Source organism: Rhinolophus ferrumequinum, chromosome 11 (genome assembly GCF_004115265.2).
Source record: "Rhinolophus ferrumequinum isolate MPI-CBG mRhiFer1 chromosome 11, mRhiFer1_v1.p, whole genome shotgun sequence".
Lineage (NCBI taxonomy): Eukaryota > Metazoa > Chordata > Mammalia > Chiroptera > Rhinolophidae > Rhinolophus > Rhinolophus ferrumequinum.
This window is the reverse complement of record NC_046294.1, coordinates 10738159-10761259: the sequence shown is the minus strand read 5'-3', so window position 1 is coordinate 10761259 and position 23101 is coordinate 10738159. Positions and strand designations below refer to the sequence as shown.

General features: G+C 51.5%; 1 protein-coding gene across 1 annotated transcript in view; it reads left to right on the top strand.

Moving 5' to 3' along the window:
- The first annotated feature begins 942 nt into the window (after positions 1-942).
- Positions 943-23101, top strand: part of DTX4 (deltex E3 ubiquitin ligase 4) — a 30476-nt gene continuing 8317 nt past the window's right edge. Inside the window, exons 1-7 of the mRNA XM_033119653.1 lie at positions 943-1180; positions 9238-9961; positions 16061-16122; positions 16454-16615; positions 18412-18473; positions 19362-19514; positions 21744-21905. Coding sequence (XP_032975544.1) covers positions 970-1180; positions 9238-9961; positions 16061-16122; positions 16454-16615; positions 18412-18473; positions 19362-19514; positions 21744-21905 — 1536 coding nt within the window. The 5' untranslated portion in view covers positions 943-969. The remainder of the gene's footprint in view (positions 1181-9237; positions 9962-16060; positions 16123-16453; positions 16616-18411; positions 18474-19361; positions 19515-21743; positions 21906-23101) is intronic.

The following is a 23101-nucleotide window of genomic DNA, read 5'->3' as shown; positions in this document are numbered from 1 at the left end:
GCCGGAGCAGTCGAGGGGTGTGGCTCTGCATGCTTGACAGACAGCTGAGGATGCGGGCGAAGATGAGGTAATAGCAGCGGGAGCAAGGAGGACTTGGGGGTGTGGGCGCCTGTGTGTGCGAACGTGAGTGTGCGAGTGCGTGTACAAACCGGAGACACTGCGTGTCTCGGGGCTCGCGCTGCGGAAACCGATAACGCTGTATTAAATTAAAAGAAAAGAAAAGAAAATTCCATTCCTGGAAAGGAAGCTGCAAAGTAAAGGCCGGGCGACAGCGGCGGTCCCGGGGCGGTGTCATGGCCGGTAGCTTTTCGTCGTCTAGGGACTGGGGAAACCCTCGCAGACGCGGGTTTGCTTTAGCGCCCCGCTGGGAAGGGGCGATTCATTCTGGAGGCGACTAGGCAGAGCCACAGAGAGGGGGAGCTCTCGCAGAGGCCGCGACAGCGTTTCGGGCGGTGAAAGGGTGGGGAGAGAGAAAGAGGAGCAAGGGGAGGGAAACACAGCGTGCCAGTCCGAGCGCGAGCGCGCGGCGAGATCCCACCCCGGCGACTGCAGAGCCCGAGGCGCAACTGGTGCGACGGCTCAGTCCTCGTCTTGCAGTCCGCGCCAGCTCGCGGCCGCCGGGGCTCCGGCCGCGCGCCCGCAGGGTGGCTTTGCAAGGCGGGGGCCTGTTTGCGGAGAGCCGGATATTTGCATGAAGCCACTCGACCCCACGGAGCAGCGGCAGCAGCGGCGGACCCCGGCAGCGGCGGCGCGCGGTGGAAGCCAGGCGGCCTCGGTTTCCGGGCCCCGGTGGATGCGCGGCTGGGGAGCGGCCCATGGGCCGGAGCTGAGGCTGCCCAGGGCGTCGGGGCGCGGGGCTGGGGGCGCGGTCGAGGCCCGGAGGCGGCGGCGCAGGAGGAAGCGGAGGAGGGCGGGCGTGCCCGGCCCGGGAGGGGGACAGCGCAACGCCGCCGCAGCCCGGGGCTCGCCATGCTCCTGGCCTCGGCCGTGGTGGTCTGGGAATGGCTGAACGAGCACGGCCGCTGGCGTCCCTACAGCCCCGCGGTGAGCCACCACATCGAGGCTGTGGTCCGTGCGGGCCCCCGCGCCGGGGGCAGCGTGGTGCTGGGCCAGGTGGACAGCCGGCTCGCGCCCTACATCATCGACCTGCAGTCCATGAACCAGTTCCGCCAGGACACGGGTGAGCCTGCCACCCCTGCCCCTCCCGTGCGCACCTCCCCTCCCCGCCCTGAGATCTCCCGTGGTGCGAACCCACCGGGGCCCACCCAGTCCGCACCTCCGTGCAGTGGTGTCACCCAGAGGTGGTCGTGGAGGGGACTCTCTCCTCCCCATCATCCTCTTAAGATACCCTCTGCAATAAACGTCCGTGCAATTAGTATCTATGTTCTAGTTATGCAAACCCAACTGCACCCTACCTCCTAACAACCCCCGTTTTACGTCCCCTTTTAAGCGCTTGGCAGCCCCAAGTCCTCCCCTGTGGAAATTCTGGGCCCACCCCGCCCTCAAGCAATCCCAGCCCGGAGCAAAGGCTTCCTGCTCCCAGAGCTCAAGCGTCGGTTGACCCTGCTTTGTCCCCCGGCACCCTTGGGCCTGCCACCTGCCACCCTCATCACCCACCTTACTGCCTCTGCCCCTCGTGTGTGGGGTGCCTTTCCACAGTGGGTTCTGGGTGCGGGAACTGGGGGGGAGAAAGAAGGGATTCCCCGGAGATTCAAGCTGTAGTCTCGAATGGGAAGGGCTGGGCTCCCGGGGAGGACAGACTGGAGTTGGGAGGATTCCAGGGCATGAAGTACCCTGGATGCTGTGGCATTGGCGAGTGCGGCTGCTTGTGCACTCCAAGTGCTGAAGCAACAGGCCAGAGCAGATGGAGAAAGGAGGGGGAGGGACCCGGCTTCTACGGAATGCCTGGCAGGGAAGCCGCTCAGCTCCCTTTGTCCGCGGAGGGGGAGGAGGCGGATTCCTAAGGAGAAACTGCCCCCGAGCTTCCTCCCGAAATCCTCGCCTATGAGGAACACTCTCGCCTTCCCGAGCGCTAAACTCCTGTCTTTTCATGAGAAGCAAATTGCCACAGCAGCTACCACAGCCCAACTTCCCAGCTGCCCAGTTTTCCCATGTCAGGGCAAGAAAGACAGCCTGCTTGGGTGGCGGGCCATTGGCGGGAGGGGCAGGGCAGAGCTGCATGTCTTTGCTTGGCCCCGTGTGTCCAGGCTTCACTTATGACTCGGGACAAGTATGTCTCCATGTAGTCTCCTCATGAGGGTGGGGGGTGGTTTCTGGAATTCTGGCTTAACTTTCCGAAGAGAGTGAGGAGGAGCCTGGAGAGGCAGGTGTGGGGAGGGGAACCGGAGAGGATGCCTGGAAGAGTCCCAGAAGCCGGGAGAACAGCTGTTGGGGCAGGGCATCTAAGCCCCCTTGGAAAGCCCCCACGTCCTGTGTGCTAATTAGGATTGTCATGGGAAGGGGGCATCTTTCCACTCTCATGGCCCCATCTTTGGTCATGACTCCAACAACCTCTTTGCCAAGGGCTTTGCACACACTGGCCCAATGAGTCAAGTTTTCTGGGGAAAGGCTTCCAGAAGTGTTATCATCTAGAGGGGCTAAACCCCAGTGGGAAAGTGAGAGGAGGAGGGAATAAGGAGGATCTGGGGAGATTGAGAAAGAGGATTAAGAGTGGCTGAGGGGGAGGGAGAGAATGAAATTGTGCAATTTGGATAGAGGTTGTGGAGGTGAGGGAGGAGGCCTCAGATTGGGGGGAGGGTATGTGTGTGGAGAAAGGGACAGCTGGGACATGGAGGTGGGACTAGAGAGACCAGCAGTTAAGACACCTGACAGGGAATTTCAGTGCTGCTCAAAATAAACAGGCAAATGTGAGCTTTTCTAGTTGCAACAAAAGCTCCACAGCATATGGAGAACCACCCTGGTGGCATAAAGGTCCCAGCCCTTGTCCCACATTTGGGAAGGGAGAAACTTTAATCAGTGTTTAGGGATATCTAAGATGGGCATGGTGCCTAGAAAAGGTCATGGCCTGAAGTCAAGTGCTGGAGAAAACTGGGTGGAAGGACGGAAGCTACCTCCCCCAGGTCTGATCCCTCTTCCCTGAGGACAGGCTGACCACTACCTGGTGGCTCGCAGTTCAGTCCATGGCTGGCCAGGCAGTGGTGAGCCTGTCCTCAGGGAAGAGTGACCGGGCTCCCCAGATTTTAGACCAGAGGCAAGGAGCTGGCCCCAGATCATTTTAAATACGGCCTCAGCGTGTGTTTCACATTTTTGTCTGTCTGAGGCTCACATTCAGATTGCTTAGGTCTCCCCCCCACTGGTTCTACTGGTCAGTTGTTTGCATACTGAGCACCTCCCTCCTCAGCGCCAGGCGCTGCACTGGGTGCTAGAGGCACTGGGCTGAATTCCCAGGAATGCTGGGTCTGTCGGGGAGCTTGTCAAAGTAGAACAGGATCTCTGGGTTTCTGGGCTTAGCGCCCCCTCCTCTCTCTTCTCCAGCAGACACAGAGTTCCTCTCAATATAGCTCATTGATGAGGCTGTGACAGAGTAGGAACTTTAAACCACTGGCTCCAAGGCAACCTCGGTCAGCACTGGCAATGTTTAATTAAATTACCCACCGTGCCCCACCACAGTTTGAAGCTGGGAACCAGAAACATCCCCATAAACAAAGGAGAGCTGGAAGTCCCCTGCCTAGAGGCGATTCCTCTCTTTTTTCTTGGCTCTTCTATGTGAGGACATTCCCTGACATGGGAGCTTTGTTTTTTCAGAAGTGGCCTGTCCTGCTGCAGAGGGGGTCCTCAGACTCTTCGCTGCCCTGGACTCCCACCTCATCCAGCCTGTCTCCAGGGAGCTGGCTAGAAGTTTGCAGACACCCTCTGCCTGCCTGTTTGCCCTGGGCCCTTGTCTCCAGATCACCTCCCAGTCTGAGCTTATTTGCATTCTGTGCTAGTCTCCTCTCAGCATTTTGAGCTAGTCAATTTGGAGGAAGGGAAGAGATGGGGAAAGATGGAGGTGACTGGTCCAAGAGCCTTGGTTGGGTCCTCTCCACCTACGGTCATTTACCTTGACTTGGCTGACCTTTTCCTCCTGTAGGACAGTGACTAGAGCTCTGTACTTCAGCATCAGTTTCCGCTGTGTCTTCCAACACACCCGGGCCCCTGCCATCTCCAGGGCCCCAGCATCAGGATGCGGGAAGACCCAGGCTGGGAGGGAGAGACATGACTCAGGCTCACATCCCAGACTCTTTGGCTTGTGATGTGACCTTGACCAAATCCCTTAACTGCTCAGGCCTCATTTTCCTCTGTAGAATGAAGAGCAGCCTTAAGATCCCTTCTGGCTCCTTTCTTCCCATCATGCAGGTTGGCAGGTGAACACTTTTGGCCCCTGCACCAGTGATGATGCCACTTAGAAGCGGCCTGGTGTAAGGGAGGGATCTTTCCAGCTCGGTTTTCTGTGCAACTTCGGCTTCTTTTGTGTATTTAATGTGGTGAGAGGGTCCGATGGAGAGAGATTAAAGGATTTGTCAGAAGCCCATTTTTAGCCAGCCCCTGCCCCCCACAGTACCCTCCATCCTCTGTGAGCACAGAAGTGGAGGAGGCAAAGGTCATGATGACCACCTGATAGTTACAGTGTGGGGAATATGCCAAGCACATTGCACACATTATCTTGTTTAATCCTCCCAGCAATCTTATGAAAGACTTATTGTTGTTTCCATTTCATAGGAAAGGAAGTGAGTTGAAAGACATTAAGTTGCTCAAAGGTTTCCAGCTAGTCAATGGCAGAACTGAGGTCCCAAATCAAGAGCCCCGTGCTCTACTCCAATATGTGGTGAGCACGTACGGGGCGCCAACTTCATGTAGGCTCTGTTCCAGGCATGTGGGGTACAGTGATAACAACACCCAAGTGTTTGTCCTCCTGGGACATTCCAGTGGGGGTGAGAGATGCTGGTAAGAGAGGCCGGGATTTCTTGGGTACAGCATATGCTCTAACACAGGGTTGCACAGATGTGGGTGAAATGCCCTGGGGACCTCAGGTCATGCCCGAAAGGTGTTGTCTCCCATCACCCAGGAGCCAAAACATCTTGGGTGCTTTGGAGTGCAGGTGTCTGGGTTGCCAGGAAAAACTGATTTTCTTTCTTTCTTTCCTCTTTAGTCTGGGAACATCTTTATCCCTATTATATTAGAGGACTTTTCCTTGGGACACTGAACCTTAGGACCAAATGGATTTCCTCAGATCTTCTAGGTCATGGTCCTGATTATAGAAAGGTCCAGGACTACCCCATTCCAGATGGAGCGGGCTCTGAAAATAACCAGATCATTAAATCCCACCATCTCTCTTTGTCCCACAACTTTGGTTCTGAGATCTGCTTCTGTCTCTAACTAACCCGCTAGGGCTGTATCGAACTCATCATTTTTCCCTCCCAAACCCAGCTCTTCCTTTTGACACCCCTCTGCCTCTTAATGGTGCCATCATTTCACCACGTGCCCGTAGTCAAAGCCTCAGGACTCTGACACATGATGTCATTCAGAATCTTATTCGGGTGCCCATGTGGCCAAACAGTGGAGACTTTAGTGTGCATGATGAGAACTCAGGGGGTCGTTCACATGCAGGTTCCCAGAGCCGGTCCCCGGACACACTGAGCCTCGGGGCTGGAGGGCACTGCTGCTTTGTACCCCAGGAGAATCTGAGGCAGATTCTGGAAGCCCTCTTGGAAAGCATTCAGCTACGCATGGTCAAGTCCTACCCATTTCCTCTCTGTAGGTTCCCTCCAATCTGTCACCTCCTTTTCATTTTCACTGCCAACACCCTCATTACTTCTCACTTAGAACTGATTAACAGAGCAGTCCTGGTCTTCTCACTTCTGTGTCACAAACATCACTGGCTCCTCATTGCCTACAAATAAAACCCATCACAGTCTGGCAGTCCAGACCATCTATGCCCTGGCTCTCACATACCTTTCCAGGTTTATCTCCTTCCATGCCTTATATTTTCCTCTACCCCTGACAAACAGAGGTCCATCCTCATGCATTTGCCACAGAGTTCTCTGACTTCCCTCCCCCACAACTATTCACAAAGTCCCTTCTTCGGAAATGTCCTCCTTTGCCATCTTCCCTATTGAAATTCTCCTTATCATTCAGGTCTTATGCTACTTGCCATCCATTTCTTGAAATGTTCTCCATCATTATTTCATTTATTTAGTTGAAATTTATTGAGCCCTTAGGACATGCCAGGCATGGGGGATACAGCCAAGAGCAAACACCCCTGGATGACCAGTCTCGTGGGGTTGGCAATCCAGTGAAGGGAGAATTAATCACACAAATAAATGTGTAAATCAAGATAAATGCTATAAGAAAAATAGGAATGGGAGTTGGACCTGGTCAGGGCAGCCAGAGGGAATCTGAAGAGTGAGTAGTGAAGAGGACGCCACAGTGTTTGGGGGGGAGAGACTAGCATTGTGAAAAGGCCCAGAGAAGCATGGCAGTGGGCAGAGACGGAAGGGGGCCAAGGTGGCAGAAAAGTGGGCAGAATATATGAGGTGTGAGGGGGCCACAGAGGTTGGTGGGTGGAGGGGATCCCCGCCATGACCTCAGGAGAAGTCATGGAAAGGATTTAAGCACAGTGAGGATGTGGTCAGAGTTTCTGCCAACATGCATTTTGTTGGCCGCCTTCTGGCGGCCGGTGCTGCCTCCTAAGTAGTCATTTGCATACCTGTCTTGTTTTAGACTGTAAACTACTTGAGGCGTGCCTGGATCTTGGCATTCCTCATACAGCTGGTGAGTACTCAGCAATATGTGGTAAATGATGAAATGCCGAAGTAGCAAGAAGTCGTCCGTCAATCACAGCTCATGACGGAGCCCTCATTGCTGCCAGTCACCACACTGGGCACTAGAATGCAGAGATACGGTGTAGCCTCCACTGAAAACCCGGGTGTGAAAAGTGCCAAGATGCTGGTGCACATCGGGCATAAATAGATGTGCACCCCAGACTTCGGGAGCGTGGGACCTGGACTGGGAGAACCTTTCAAGAAGTGGGTGGCGAATGGCATAGCACCTGAAGGACTGGGAGAATTTCAATGTAAAAATGGCCAAGATGGGCATCTCTGTAGAAGGGACGTGGCCGAGAGTGGGAGAGGAGGTCAGGGAACTCCGAGGGAAAGCATGAGGATCGAAGGGGCATCTGTTTGTCAGGAGTGAAGGAAAATACCAGCACAGAGGACGATCAACCTGGGAAGGTATGTGAGAGCCAGGGCACAGACTCCAGGAGTTCTGGGGCAATCCACAGCATTTCCGGGATTGGTAACATTATTGTAAAAAAAAAAAAAAAAATGCCTTTTAAGCACATCTGTGAGAATTGGTCAAGTACATTGTCCCTGCTACCCTGGAGAAAATATTAAATAGTGTCATTTAAGCTTTTTATACTTAACTTCTGCATCTGTAAAAGATGTTCCATAGGATTGCCAAAGAAGTTCATATGGTTTGGGATAGGTGAAGGTGCTCTCTAAATAATAAATATTGTACAAATATGAGTTATATATAAACTTTCCTCTCTCTCTCTCTCTCTCTGTCTCACACACACACACACACACACACACACACACAGCCTCCCCTGAACTAAACTTTTCTATGACTCCTCCATCCTGCTTAGACATACAATAGAAAATAAATTACAATAATAATCACCAACTTTTATGGAGTTCTTGCCATGTGACAGGTGTTATTTCAGTGCTTTATATTCATTCTTTCATTGAATCCTCAAACTCACCCTTTGAAGTAGCTACCCAGGGCCCAAACAGATGAGGAAACTGAGGCTTGATCACACAGCTGGAGGGGACACCTCCACTGTGGGACACAAAGCCTGCGCCTTTTGTTCCCCAGGGAGCTGGCTACTTAGGAAGGAAATGGAGGCGAACCAGGGGACTCTTGCCCCCCTTCCTCCTCTCATCCCCCCTCATCGGCTTCCCTCATGTCCCCAGCAGAGGTCCTGGTGCTGAATAGGGGATTGTTCTGCCTTTCCCTCCTGCCTCTGAATGTTGATGTTTTGGGTCATTAACGGGCTTGGAGATGGGGTGGGGGGTGGGTTATGACCCTGGCAAAAGCCTGAATAGCCATTGTTCCTTTTCTTCCCCCCTTGAATGGGATTCTGTCCCCGGTCTTGGTGTCTCCCTCTGGGATGGAAGAGGGGTGGGGTAAGAGGCCAGAGGAGGGGAGCCTTTTCCCACCACTTTGATGGATAGGGCTCAAGGCTCCTTGGAGCTCTCCAGGCCTCCCCACCCTGCCTCAAGCCAGGTGTCTTCAGCCTTGATGATGACACCCATGAAATGAGCCCTGGTGGGCATGGGTCTGAATGCGTGTTTGGGGTGAGTAGGGGAGAAAGAGGCGACAGCTACAGGCAGGGATAAAGAGCCATGGTGGCAGGCTTAGTTTCCCCTTCCAGTCCTGCTCGCTCATTTCCACTGTGCTATTCCTCGGCAGCAGCAACAGCAAGACTGTAAAAATTAAAACGGTCCTCTCTTCAGAAGAGTTTGAACTTCTTGGAAGAAAGACATCGGATAAACAGAAAATTATTTTTATGGCCATTACTGTTGTTGATGTAGGAGTTAATGCCGGGAAACGTGAGAGAGTGCTCTCAACCTGGTTTTCCTTCCATCGCCACTGCCTCTGCTTCCTTCCTGGAAGGGGGCAGGCTTCCCCCGCCCTCTGGGCTTCCATGGCACTGTGTCCTTTTCCTCTCTAATCCTCAGGGCAGGGGCATTTAGAGGAGCATTGAGAGAAGGGATATGATATTTACGAGCACTTCTGTGTGCCAAGGGCTTTATATGCCTTCGAACCTGGCATATACTAATGCATATGTGTTGAATAAGTGAGTGACGATTAACTTTCACAAGAACTCAGCAAAGTCACTATTATCCTGTTCCTCAGGGGAGAAAAGGGGACCAAGGGGCCTATAGTAGCTAGTAAGTGAGCGAACTTGGCTGCAGACCAAGGTGTCCGGAATCCAAACCAGGAGGTGCTCCTTCTGGTGTCTGACACTGCCTCCTACATCCTCTTCCTCTGTTTTCACCCTTGTGTGACTGCAGTCTCCTAAAAGGCACGAATGAGTCTCATTCAAAGCTGATACCTCAACAGGCCGCCTAGTGTCCGGCACACAGTAGGGCTCATTTAATGTTGGCCTAGTAATGAAACACAATTCAGTTTCACTCCTTGCTGACCCTGACCCTCTCCTCTGCCCCCCTCTGGCAGGGACCCTCCGCCCAGTTCGCCGCAATTACTACGACCCGTCCTCGGCTCCCGGGAAGGGCGTGGTGTGGGAGTGGGAGAACGACAATGGCTCGTGGACGCCCTACGACATGGAAGTGGGCATCACCATCCAGCACGCCTACGAGAAGCAGCACCCCTGGATCGACCTCACTTCCATCGGCTTTAGCTACGTCATTGACTTCAGCACCATGGGCCAGATCAACCGGCAGACCCAGCGCCAGCGCCGCGTCCGCCGGCGGCTTGATCTCATCTACCCCATGGTCACTGGCACCTTGCCAAAGGCCCAGTCCTGGCCAGCCAGCCCCGGGTCGGCCGCCTCGCCCCCGGGCCCGCCCTGCTCCTGCCCACAGTGCGTCCTGGTGATGAGCGTCAAGGCGGCAGTGGTCAGCGGGAGTGCCGGGCCCCTGCAGCCCCCAGCGGCCCGCAAGAACATGCCCCCATCTGGAGCGGTCAAGATGCCCCCCCTTCCAGGCCCTGGGGCCAAGCCAATGGACAGCACGGGCACCATTCGAGGCCCAGTAAAGACCGCCCCGTCACAGCCAATCCGGCGACAAGCCTCCAGCACAGCGGCAGGGGCCACCGCGGGCTCTCCTGCCAGCCCCCCAGGGGCCAATAGCAAGACGGGAAGGGTGGCCCTGGCGACTTTGAATCGTACCAACCTGCAGCGACTGGCCATCGCCCAGTCCCGGGTGCTGATCGCCTCCGGGTAAGGTGCCTCCGTGGCTGCCTCCAGCGTTTACTCACCTGGGGCCTCGCCCAGGGCTGATCTTGCATCAGAGCTGGAGGAGGGGCTACCAAGACCTAAGCTCCCATCCTCTTGTCGTGGCTGCAGGTGGAAGGTGGTATGGTGTGGTGGGTGAGGCAAGGTTTGGCCTTTGGAGGCCCACAGCTCTGGAGTCTGATTGAGGCTTTGCCTCTGACTAGCCCTGCGATGGGGACAAAGCCCTAGCTCCCTCCTCGGTAAATGCTGGCTGTAATACTCACCTCAGGGTTGCTGTACAGATTAAAGGAGATCATGCATACTCAGTAATAGCAGGCAACATTTACTGTGCTCCCACCGTGTTCTAGCTTGGGGGCTTTACAACCTCATTTAATCCTTACAGCAACTCTGTGAAGTAGGCATTTTGATCCCATGTCACCGATGAAGAAATTAGAAGTTCACTTGCTCGAGGGCATGTAGCTAATCCTCGGCAGAGACCAGGAGTCACACTTTAGGAAGAGTGACATCTGAGCCAGACTTTCTGACTCGGTGGTGCCACTTTTCTGTCCAACACGCCCATGGTGCCTGGCATACAGTAGGTGCCAAATAAGTGTTTGTCCCTTTCCTTTGGTCTCTCTGGAAACCGGAGGGCTGCCTCCAGATTGGAATAACAGCCCGTGTGCTGGACACTCTCCATGCATGGTCTCAGTTACTTCTGTGACAACCTGGTGATGTTGTAGATTCTGTGATTACTGCTTTTTATGATCTTGGTCTGGCCCGATCATAAAACGAGAGTGACCCAGGTGTTCACAGCCTTTGCCTGCCAGCCCCTGGTTCCTTGTGAGATTGGCCTCTCATAGCCGTCCAATCTTCCCTTTCTTCAGAGGGCTCTGGCCCTGCCTGCAGCCCCTGAGTCCCAGGAGGTAGGAGTGGTTTTAGCATTAGGTTGGACACCTGAGTGTGGAATTCAGGCTGCCCAGAAGCGGGGTCTCTGCTCATAGAGATTCAGCACTGGGGGGAGAGAGGGAAGAAGGTCCACTACAAACTGAGAGGCCCAGCCTCTACTCCTGCCTCTGCCACAAGGATAAGCCGCAGAATCTGTGTAAGGCCCTCATGTGTGAAATGGGGGTCTTCATGCTTGCCCTGACTACCCCATGGAATGTTTATGAAAACCTCCACTTAACAGTTTACAAGGTGCACTCACCAGCATTATCCTGTTCCCTTACCCTGTGATGCAAGTGTCAAGCATGACACTTAACTTGGAATTAACTCCCCAAGGAAAGCCACACAGCTCGTGTGTTACAGAATGGGTGCTGACCCTAGATTTTAGTCTCCCAGTCTACTGCTCTTTTTGCTTGAGCCCAGCTACTTTTTGTATGTAAAGGCAATTTATAAATGGTCAAAAGCTGGTCAGATGCATAGGCTGTTTATATGACTGCCTCTGAGTGAGCAGAAATATTTGGGAGAGGGGACTGTGTACTTAAATGGTGCCTCTGCTCAGTTTCTCCACATTGTCACACAGCATCCTGGGGCCTCGGGCAGACTTCAGTGTGATTGCTGACGTGGATAAGAACCCAGCCACCAGAACCTGGGCTTCAACCCAAGTTCCTTGCTGTGTAACTTGGGGCAAGTTTTGCATTCTCTGAATTCAGTTTGCTCATCTGTAAAATGGGGATAATAATGGCACCTTCCTTATATAGTTACCATGAGGATTAAATGCAATACTTGATATATAGATTTAGCACAATGCTTTGTACATAGGAAGAGTTCTGTCATAGTTAGCCACTAGTGTCGTTAGTTGTTATTATTCACAGGTATCTACTGAACGACCACTGTGTAATTATGTAACTGTTGAATTGAAGGCAAAGTTGAGCAGCCCCACCTCATTTCTGGCACCTTTGACAAATGCCAACTGACCCCACGCCATAATTGAGGGAAAGGAACCCCAGATCGCTTTAAATCCCAATGAGGGAATCGGCAGCTCTTTATCTCTCTGCTTTATTCCCTCTGCCAGCCAGTAGAATTGGAGCGAGAGAATAGGGTGGAGGGCTGGGCAGAGCTGTTTCAAAAGGGCTATAGAAACAAGTTGTTTTTTTCTCTGCTCTGTTTTCCTGACAAGCGAGGCCCCTCGCTACCCCTCTCTATCTTCCAGCCCTTTCCTTTTCACCTCTTACCACCTCCCTCACCCCCACTACCATCTTCTCCTCCAGTCTTTCTTGGCCATTTAATTAGCATGTTTATTCCTTTGTCTGGTATTGCCATCAACCTTCTGTCGTCCAATGGCCCCTTCCCCCTCCTCTCTCTGCCCGTGACCTCTTCAAGTAACTTTCCCACGGAAGAAAGGAAGACCAGGGAGGGTGGAAGAAGTGGGATGGAGAGAAGGGTTTGGGGGGAACAAAAGATCCTGTGAATTATTCAGAGACACAAGCAGGGGGCTTCTAAAGGGAACAGAGAGGGGGCTGTACAGCAGAGGGCGGGAGTCACCCCTCTGGCCCTCTCCTCCAGAATTGAGGCTCCTCTATCTCCAGCGAGGCCTCGGTTGCTGGAGAGACAAGACCATTGTTCTGCCTGAGGATTCCTGGGTTGGCTCATGACTCCAAGAAAAACACTGCTTCTGCAGAGCCATGCTCCTGCCTTTGACCCTCCTCCCCGGCACCTTGCTGGCTTTTCTCTTTCCTTCGTTTTGTGTTTGTTTGTTTGTTTTGTTTGTTTGTTTTTAATTTGAGGGAAGGAAATTAAAATGTGCACACTCCATAACTGGGATCAGCCCAAAGGAATGTGGGTAGGGAGGAGAATGTCTTCTGATTGGCCAAGTGGTTAGGCAGATAGCTTTGGCTGAACTGAGTTCCTGGAGGATGTGGACACATGCCTGCCGTAGGGTTGCTAATTTCTAGAAGGAGGGCTCAGGCATATGAAGTCGGGGCCCCAACGGGTTGTGATCTGTGTGGACTACACAGGCCAGTCAGTCTCCAAGGTTTCCATTTTACCCAGTAACAGTGGGGGAGGGGTGATCAGTCCGTGTCAGCTCCACAGTCCTAAGTACTGCCCAGCGCTCAGCGTGGTACCTGACATTTGATGTCCTCAAGAATCTGAGCAAATTGAAATATTACAGCAGGAAAAGACTATATCAAGCCCAACTTCCTCTTCCAGTTGGGAAACAAAAATGGAAATAATCACCCAAATTTGCATAGGGTTTGGCTATTTACAAAGTATTTGATCTGGATCCTAAATCCTCACAGGGACCCCCCCCCCAACAGAGATTTAGGGGGCCCTGTTTACAGTCGTGGTGACTCAGATGTGGTCAACTGCAGAGAGGCTGTGTGGCTGTCCCAAAGCCCACGTCAGTGCACAGCCGGATTGGAAGCTGGACTTCTACATTTCTGTATTTCATAAACAAATATGCCCGCTCTCCCCCAGCCCCAGTGTCACCCGGAGCCCACTGACAAGTCCTTTCGCCACGCTGTCCCTTTCCTGGCATGGCAGGGACACCCACCTCTCTCACAAAATTCGCGGGGCTCCTGGGCCCCATGTGTGCAGACCCTCCCTCTCGTCAGAGCGAGTTCTTGGGCTGCCTGGGGGGGGGGGGGTGCTCTAGGGGTTGGACTATTTCCTGGTTAAGCAAATTGGGTGTGGAAACCTGCCAGTCCAGTTTACGGGAACAAAGGTAGCTTTTGTCACCCAGATCACAGTTACTTATCAACGGGAGGGAGCGGGGGCCTTGGAGCTGGTGAGGGGGACAGACAGGCAGGTGCGGGGCTAGATGGCACGCTGCCCCCTGGTGGAGAGCCGGGGGACAGGCACAGGAGGCCGGACCTTCACTCCTTATCTTCTCCAGACCCAGCCCGATAAGGAGGCGACTCACCTGTGGGTAGGGGACCCAGCGCTTAGGCTGTCACCTGGTTCTTAGGTACTGGGGTGGGAAATCGTCATGTAGTCACCTTGGCATCTTCTAACCCCAGACCCTCACAGGTTTATAGGTAAGGAAATTGAAGCTCAAAAAAGTTAACAGACGTGAAGGCATTACTGGCAGGATTGGGATTCGAACCCGGTGTTCCTCACTCCCCGTTCCAGTACTGGGTCAGAGCCCAGGGTTCAGATGGTGCCTCTTTTCTTGGCCGACTTTCCCTTGTTTTGAATTCTCCTCCCCCATCTGGGTTTGATTTATCCTGGGGACAGTTTCCTAGGAAAAGTAGCTTTCGGTGGCCTGCTGAGACACAAACACTCCCACATCTGTTATTTCCACATCCTTCTCATAACCCTAGTGCACATGTCAGGGTCCCTGGGAAGGGACAGAGGCCCTGGAAGACTCAGCATCGCTGGGGAAGCACCCCTGGGTATGTGGAGGACAGAGAGACACTCCACTCAGCGTTGAGGTCCGTTCCGGCTCTCCCCTGTCTTAGTTGTGGGTTTATTCCTTTACCCTCTGAGCTTCATGTTCTGTGTCTAAAGCATGGAGTGGTGGAAGAATGGCACAGAGTGGCTAAAACAATGGGTTCTGGAACCAGATTTCCTGAGTTCAAATCCTTAGCTGTGTGATCTTCGGCAAGTTTGCTTCACCTCTCTGTGCCCTCAACTTCCCTGCCTATTAAAATGGGGTTAATCATAACAACACCTCTTGCACAGATTATTGGAAGGATTAGATTACATGTTGTGAGCAGTTAGAATCATGCCCGGTATGAAGGCTCTGCATGTTCAGCAATTGTAACACATGGATGAAGTCTCAGGGGCTCTCGTGTTCACCACCGTGTCCCCAACATCTAGCAGCACGTCCAACAGAAAGTTGGGCTCAATATAAAGGAACAAATAAACAAATAATAAACTAAATAAATAAACAGACCAACACACTCTTTCCCCCTCCTCCTGTTTTTCCAGCACCACCCTACCCCCGTAGCAGAACTGCTGGCCTCTCAGGCTGTCTGGCTCCTGGAGTCATCTGTGACCCAGGCCCTTGGCCTCTCCAAGCCCACATCGCCCTCTGAGCCCAGCTGTGGAAGCCTGGGTGGCAGGGAGAATGGCGCAAGACCCAGCCCTGCACGCCCCGTATTTCTCCGTGGCACCGTGGGAGGCCTCGTCTTTCCCAGGCAGTTGTGCCGTCTCCTCTCCAGCTTGGCTTGAGGTGCTTGGGAGAAGGACAGGAGAGGAGGAGGCTTTGCCTGGTATTTCTATTTCTCAGGGAAAAGGAGAAGTGACAGCTGTTAGAGCAATGGTTTCCAAATGTTGGACTGCGAACGGGCTGCCTCTGCATCCTCTCAGCAGAAGCTGTAAAAATGCAAGCTCTGGTGCCCCACAGCTGGAAATTCCCTTGCAGGCCTGGGGCTCTTTTTTGAAAGCTTCTTAGGTGACTATGTTATGTACACCCAGGTTTGAACTTGTTTCTTTTTTTTTTTTCATTCCATGAGTAAGTATTATTCATTGAATTCTTACTAGTGTCAGACTCTGAAGAAAAAGATATTTGCCCTTGTAGAGCTTCAATTCTAGAAAGGGAGATAATAAGCAACAACTTATTTTAAAAGATTATAAGTTCCTTGGGAAAAACAGTTTTTTTTAAAAAAAGAGCAGGGTAAGAGGGCTTGGGGGTCCCAGGGTGGGATGGATGAGTGGACAGCAGTATTAAATCAAATGGTCTCAGGAACCTCACTGAGAAGGTAAAATTTGAGCCAGGAGTGAAGGTGTTGTAGGAGGGAGCCAGGCAGCTATCTGGTGGAAGAGCATTTCAGGTCAGCGGGAACAGCATATGCAAAGGCTCTGAGGCAGGAGCGTGACTGGCATGTAGGAGAAACGGCTGGAGCCGAGTAAAGAGGGGAGTGAGATGAGGGGAGGACAGAGACAGGAGGACCGGGGTGGGGAGTGTCGGCAGGTCATGCCGGGCTGCGTAGGCCTTGCTGGAACTTTGCATGAACTGAGGAGCTCTTCTGAGTTTTGAGGTTCTGAGTGGAGGAGTGACATGATCTGACTTCGATTTTGAAGGTATTCCCTCTGGCTGCGGAAGGATAAGTAGTTTCTATAAGAAAGGGTGAAACCCTTCAGAGGGTGAAATTTTGGGGTCTCAACTAATGAATTTTGTCTCAACTTGTCAAAACCATAATGCATCTGCTCTTTTCACAGGGTCCCCACTGTTCCAGTGAAGAACCTAAATGGGTCTAGTCCTGTCAATCCTGCCTTGGCAGGTAAGAGAAACCCTTGTTTCAGGTAGAAATATGAAAAATAGGTAGTAAGTATTTGTAAGGGAGAGAATTCAGATGTTAAAACAAACAGGGATCTCAGGAGTTGGGTCTGAAGAGCAGGAAGAGTTTGGGGAGAACTGATTGGGGAGAACAAAGCATGCTGTTGAAGATGAGTGAATGGACCCATTTCTGGGAAAAGTAGAGGGTAAGTACAGAATCCATGAGTTGTGAGAACTCTGCTGGAGAGGAGGAGAGTGGGTTGATGGGAGCGAGGGCCCGGATAGGGGCTGGAAAGCTGACTGTCCCCTTCCGCACTCATCCTCTCCCTTTCCAGGAATCACTGGGATACTCATGAGTGCAGCCGGGCTGCCTGTGTGTCTCACCAGGCCACCAAAGCTGGTGCTCCACCCGCCCCCTGTCAGCAAGAGCGAAATAAAATCCATTCCAGGGGTTTCCAACACAAGCCGCAAGACCACCAAGAAACAGGCCAAGAAAGGTATCAGCCACCTTACCTTCTGGGGGACTGAGAGTCAAGGGCTTGCTCGGCCTCCATTCCTGCGGGTCACCCCCGAGGCTTACCCCCTGTGCCTTCATTTCTGCATCTGCTAAGCCGGCCTAACTTGCCCTTGTTCTGATGACCATACCAAAGTGAATTGTTGTGTATGGATCCGAGGGAGACACCTTGAGAAATACAAGAATGCAGTGCAAAATTATAGAAATATGAAGTGTGACGCAAACAAAATACATTAGCAAGATCGCCTTGGCACTAGAACCCAAACAGACTGGATTCAAATTTCAACTTTGTCACTCGCAAGTGTGTGATCTCAGAGAGCCTCTGTTTTCTTAATCTTTACAATGGGGTGAAAACACTCACAAGCAGGATCCAGCAGGCATGGCCTGGAAAGCATCCATGACAGTTGGCAAATATGCAGTGTCTTGTGTCCCTCTAGAGTCCCCAGACACTGTGGACACTTGAACCCTCCTTCAGAAGTTCCTTCCTACCTGTTCACAATCCCACAACTAAGGGGTCAACCTGTGCCTGCCATGGCACCAAAGGACCCTACCTCAGCCCTGTGGCTGGTCTTTCTGGTACCTGGCACTGGCAGGTAAATGTTTTGACCTTCACCCCTAAGCCCCCACCTTGCAAACGTGTGGTGAAGTTTCAGTTTGATCATATGTGTATTGCACTGAGCCCAGAGCCTGGCAAGTAGTAGGCTCGCAATTAGAAGCTTAATTCTTATAAGAGAAGCAGGACAGTGGGAAGGAAGGGCCTGCATCCAGCTTTGGGCTGTTGCGTGATCCACTTCCTCAAACCCTTGTCCTACTTTTCCAGTCTATGAAAATTCCTCTGCTGAAATGAACTCGATTGCCTTGCTCATAATCTGATAGGAAATGACAGGATTTTGCACTTTCCCACTCGTCCTGTGATTATTAATAGCACATACCATACCCTTAGCCGGCAACGTGTCAAAGGGCGATAAGTCCATTAGCTCATTTAATTGTCAAAGCAATTCTTTGACTTAAGTGCGATTGCACTTCCCCGTTTTATAGGTGAAAAACAGAAGCTTAGAGAAGTCAAGAGAGACTCCCAAGGAGGCACTGACACTTTTTTCTTTCTATGCCTCCTTGTGAGGCCGTATCATCCCATCCCCTGCTTCCAGGCTGGGCTGCCTCCTAGGAGTCCAGTCCTGGGAGGAATTCCAGGATCATTGCACCTGTCAGGACGTTTCCAAGAGTGTCAGCCTTTCCCTGCTGCTTGGCTACATCTGCTGGCAGTGACTGCACCATCAACAGCCAAAGGAGACAGTTCTGAAGCTGTGGTCATAACTTCCTGGTTTCCCATGAAAATAATATCACTTTGACGCCACATTATAGATGGAGACAGTACTTAGCACATTGTAAAATAAATGTGATAAGCCGAACAGTGCACAGAGTGCTTTCATTTCAGTTATCTCATCGCATCGTTTGGGCAGGTCCAGGCTCTCTGATTAGATGGAAGAGAAGCCCACTCAGTCTTTCTCAGCTAAAAGGTGGGTTTGTTGCAAATAGTCAGGGAAATGACTGCAAGGGGAAAAGGAAGGTGAGAGCACCTCCCCCTTCCTCACGCCACCTCTCTTGCTCTTTATCCCCTGGTCCCATTTTAAATTCTTAAATCCAATTGCAGAATGAATTCCTCCCCTTTTCTGCTGTAAACCTCGCTGATAACACTCTTCTTTGTCATACCCAGCTTGGCAAGGCTGTTTGATCCCTTGTCTCAGTCTTGGTGGCCCCCTGATCACCCTGTCCCCACAGGTAAAACCCCAGAAGAAGTGCTGAAGAAGTATCTGCAGAAAGTCCGGCACCCACCGGAGGAGGTGAGTGCAGAGGAAGCGGGCAGGGCTCCCCTTCCCCATGATCCACCAGCATTTCTCCTGTCGGAGTTCTCTGCACAGTGCAGCTAACACCTGCTTCCTAAGTCCTGACAGGTACAGAGCTGGTCAGAGTGGACGCCCACCCGGGCTCCAAGGTTGGTGGTCCTGAGCTGCCGCTTAACTTCTCCCACCTCCCCATTCAGCAAAGAGCTGATCAATTCTAAACTACCTTAACATGACAGTCTGCATTTGAGAAAAACAGCATGTGGAGCTGTGGGAATTGACTTTAAAGGGAGCTTGATGTAGATCAGTGGTTCTAGACCAGAGATAATTTTGCACAACTTTCAGGGGAGTGAGGGTGCTACTGATATCAGGGGGTAGAGGTCAGAGATGCTACTAAACACCCTGCAGTGCCCCCGCAGCAAAGAATTATCTCTCCCCAATGTCAACAGTGCCAGGTGGAGAAATCATGTTGTAGACTTATTTAAATAGCAGCCCCTCTGGTACCCTAGAATTAGAATTCCTTTACAGAAGTTCAGCTTAAATAAAAGTTTGTCAGTGGGTCTATCAACAAGCATTTGTTTCCTTCACTAGCCATTGAGGGACACTGAGGAAGGACAATGCATCATCACGGACCTCAAGGAGATTGTAATTTTGTTGGCCAGCCCACGTTAACTTGTACCGACACCAGGAATTATTTCAGGAATTTTTCTGTTGTGTAAAGCAAGACAACGCTATATTTAGATTCCCAAAGTTTATGGGAATCATAAACCCCGGTTTATGGGCTTTCCAGAAGAGAAGCAGTGACAGCTCACCTGACCTCTGATCACGCAGGAACCAATGCAGGGTGAGGGCTGATGGCTTCTCTGCTCTGTCCCCTGCTACCCCCAGGACTGCACCATCTGTATGGAGCGCCTCACGGCCCCCTCAGGCTACAAGGGCCCGCAGCCGACGGTCAAGCCTGACCTGGTGGGAAAGCTGTCCAGATGCGGCCACATCTACCACACCTACTGCCTGGTTGCCATGTACAACAACGGCAACAAGGTGAGTGCCAGCCTATGGGGCTGCGGCCACCTCCTGCGCTGGGCCCTGGAGGAGCCAGAGCATGAAGACCCTATTGGGGTTGTACCCCGGTGATCTGGAGAGTCCTAAAGGCGTCCCATGGCAGCAGGAGTGATGAGCTTGGCTGTTCTTATTAGGATCTGTCCTCCACAAAATTATAGTGTGGCAAAACCCGTCTTTACCTTCCCTGTGTGCTATGCTACCCTACTCCCCCCAGTCTATACACTGGGCATGATGGTCTGAGAGGTATAGACTTCTGTCTCTGAGGGTTCTGAGGGGAGTGAGGCCCATTGCTGGGCCCCCATCAATGAGGTACAAGGAAGTTCTTATCATAGCCATGGTGAGTGTTCATTCCTACTGATGTAGATGGGTTTCCCAATCACCCTTCTTTCTCCAGGACTAGTGATTTTTCAGTTATCATTCATCAAAACACCCTTGATATTGCCCCTTCAAAAGCATTACAGATTGTGTCCTGGGTATCGCTGGTAGTCCCTTAAGATGCCTCTGTTGGAGTTGTGCAAAGCTGTCCATTACAGACAGTGAAGCAGTCTTCCCCTGTTACAGCTGGTGTCCAGGAATCTGGGAGCGTCCTTAGATGATAACTCTCTCCTTACACTGTCCCCGATTTTTCTAAATCCTTGACGTTTCTCATGATTTTTCCTGAGCCTGTAATAACCGTCTTTCCCCATTTCCATGAAGTCAAGCCCTACTCATTTCTGCAGGCTCAGCTTGGACTGTATCAGAGTCTGAGATTTCCCTGATAGCCGCCAACCTCTTACGCATCCGAACAATGTCTGGATTTTGGGGGCTGCTCTGTACTTCTTTTGCTGTGGGAAAGAGTAGAGGCAAGACAGGCAGCTGACCCAAGATTGAACTTGGGCTTAGTAGCTGAATGATCTTGGGCAAGATTTTCAACTCTCTGAGACTTCATTTTTCCATCTGGAAAGTGCAGATAAAACAATACCTACTTTATAGGGTGTTCTTACTAGTATGATTCAAATTGATACTTCTTTTGTATTAATTGTGGCTAATACGTTGTATGAATCAATTTTATTAATTAATTTTCCTTCATCTTTATGTAGCCCTATGATTGACTTTCCCAAAGTGCTGGGGCTCTTTCTCAGTTGTCTCAGGAAGGGCATCCTCAGTCCTGAATGGATGATGCATAGCTGTCTCCCATGCTCAGTGTCCTGACTCTAAACTAAAAGGTTTCATTGGCACTTTGCATGTTAATAGGTTGTTTTGGGTTTAAAGGGATTTCTTATTATATTCATTCCCCTTTGATGACTATATTCAAGACTAATCTAGTACCTCTGCATTTATTTCCATGGTGCTTTAAAAATCTTTTTTAGAACATGATTCTTTATTCTCTTTGGCACTAATTGTTTGAAGCATTTATTTATTTATTTATTTATTTATTTATTTATTTATTTATTTATATAAAAGAGGGGAGAAAAGGGCCTAGAGAGAAACGGTGATTCACTCAAGGTCATGAAGCTGGTTAAGGCCAGAGCAGAGAGTGGGACCCTGGCTTCTTGATCCCAAGCCTTGGATTCCCATCCTTTGATCACATGGAGTAACTCTGTTGTCCTGAATATCAGCTATGCCTTTAAATGAGTAGAGCTTGAATTGAAATGTCCGTAAATAGCTCCACAGAGGATCCCTGTCTTCCCGAGGAGATGCGGGTGTCCTGGAAAGCTTTGGTCCCAGCTGTGTGACAGTGTTTTTTTACACACATTGCTCCCTGTGCACTCATGCCTTCCTTCTCCTCAGTCCCTTTCTTCTTGTGATCCTGGGGATAGGATGTACTGTCCAGGTTCTCTTCCCTCCCTTTCAGCGGACACCTCAGCAGGCCCTCTGTGAAATCAGGACCGTTTACATCAATGCATCCAGAGTCACCCATCTCCCTTCCCCCAGTAGAGCCCTGAGTTACAGTGCAAAGCCTGGTCTCCTTCTCAAGGACAGGGTCTCTCTTACTTGTCCCTCAGCATGGAGTATGGGGCTTTTTGTGGAATGTACCTTCAGTTACTTCGAAGAAAGTAGAAAGGGCCTCACTCAGGACGTGGGCAGGGGAGTGACTAAGGCTCATTACTCACTTGGACGCATTTTTTATCCACCTAGATCTTTACCTCTGGCACTTTTGAGGGTTGGGTGGGGAAGTTATTACCAAAACTGTTCCCCAAGCTCATTGTTCTGGCCTTGTCTCCTCAGGACGGGAGTTTGCAGTGTCCAACCTGTAAGACCATTTATGGGGTGAAGACAGGCACCCAGCCTCCTGGGAAGATGGAATACCACCTCATCCCACACTCCTTGCCTGGCCACCCAGACTGCAAAACCATCCGTATCATCTACAGCATCCCACCTGGCATTCAGGTGAGCCCAGCCTTGGCCAACTGTTACTGTTTTAGGTTTAAATGTTTGCAGGTAAATGTTTGTCTTAGTCTATTCAGGCTGCAGTAACAAAATACCACAAACTGAGAGGCTTTTAAAAAAAATAAATACAGAGAAGATCCAAAATGGTGGTGTAGAGTAAACACCATGCCTGCTTCCTTCCGCGAACACATTAAAATTACAACCAAATTATAGAACAATCAACCTGGAGAACCATCTGAAGTCTGGCTGAAAAGAACTTTTATAACTAAGGATATAAAGATGCCATATCGAGACTGGTAGGTGGGGCGGAGACATGAAACGAGCTGGTCCCAAACCTTTGTGTCGTGGTTGAAAATAGGGAGGGATATCTCAGCCACAGAGGTTCCCCCTGGATGAGCAAAGGACGCCAGCACCACTCCAAATTCATCAGCCCAGAGTACTGGTGCCAGGAAGAGGAGACCCCTTAACATCTGGCTGTGAAAAACAGTGGGGATTCCAACCATCCAGGTGGGATAGAAGACTTTGGGAAACCCAGATGCCCTCTTAAAGGGCCCCTGCACAGACTCACTCACTCTCAGGCACTCACCTTGGGCTCCATTGGAGGGACAGTGACTTGAGGGGCATCAGAGGAATACAGGGAGCAGACTGAGGTGTGTGGCTTTGAGGCCAGGACTGGAGGAGAGTCAGCCTTTTCCCTGTGTGGGGTCCTGCTCCCATGCAGCCGGGCAGGCAGCCACCATCTTTAATATGTTGAACCCGCCCCCTACACTTACGGCCAAATTTGAATTTGATTGGCCTGGTTAGGTACTGGGCTTTGCTGTGCTGACTCAATGTGACCCTGACCCATCCAACTCCCCCAACACTGGAGGCACTTTATCAGCGAGCACCCTGCCCTGCTCACACCACACTCTTTCTCCGAAATCAGTGTCCATGGGCCACAGAAGGGCAACGACTGGCCTTGGTGTGCTGTGAGACTTTTCCTGAGTAGCTCCAGGATCAGCACTGGTACCAAAACAGAATCTACATTAACCTGGTGAACACAGCTAGTCCCACTCTAGTGACTCCCTGAGACCCTGCCTCACCCAACTTGCATACCACATGAGTCTTTATCAGTGGCTGAACTAAGGGAGTTGGTAGGTGGCAGCAGGCCTTGGGGTGTCCCAGCTTTTTGAGGAGCTACCCCAGGCCCGGTACTG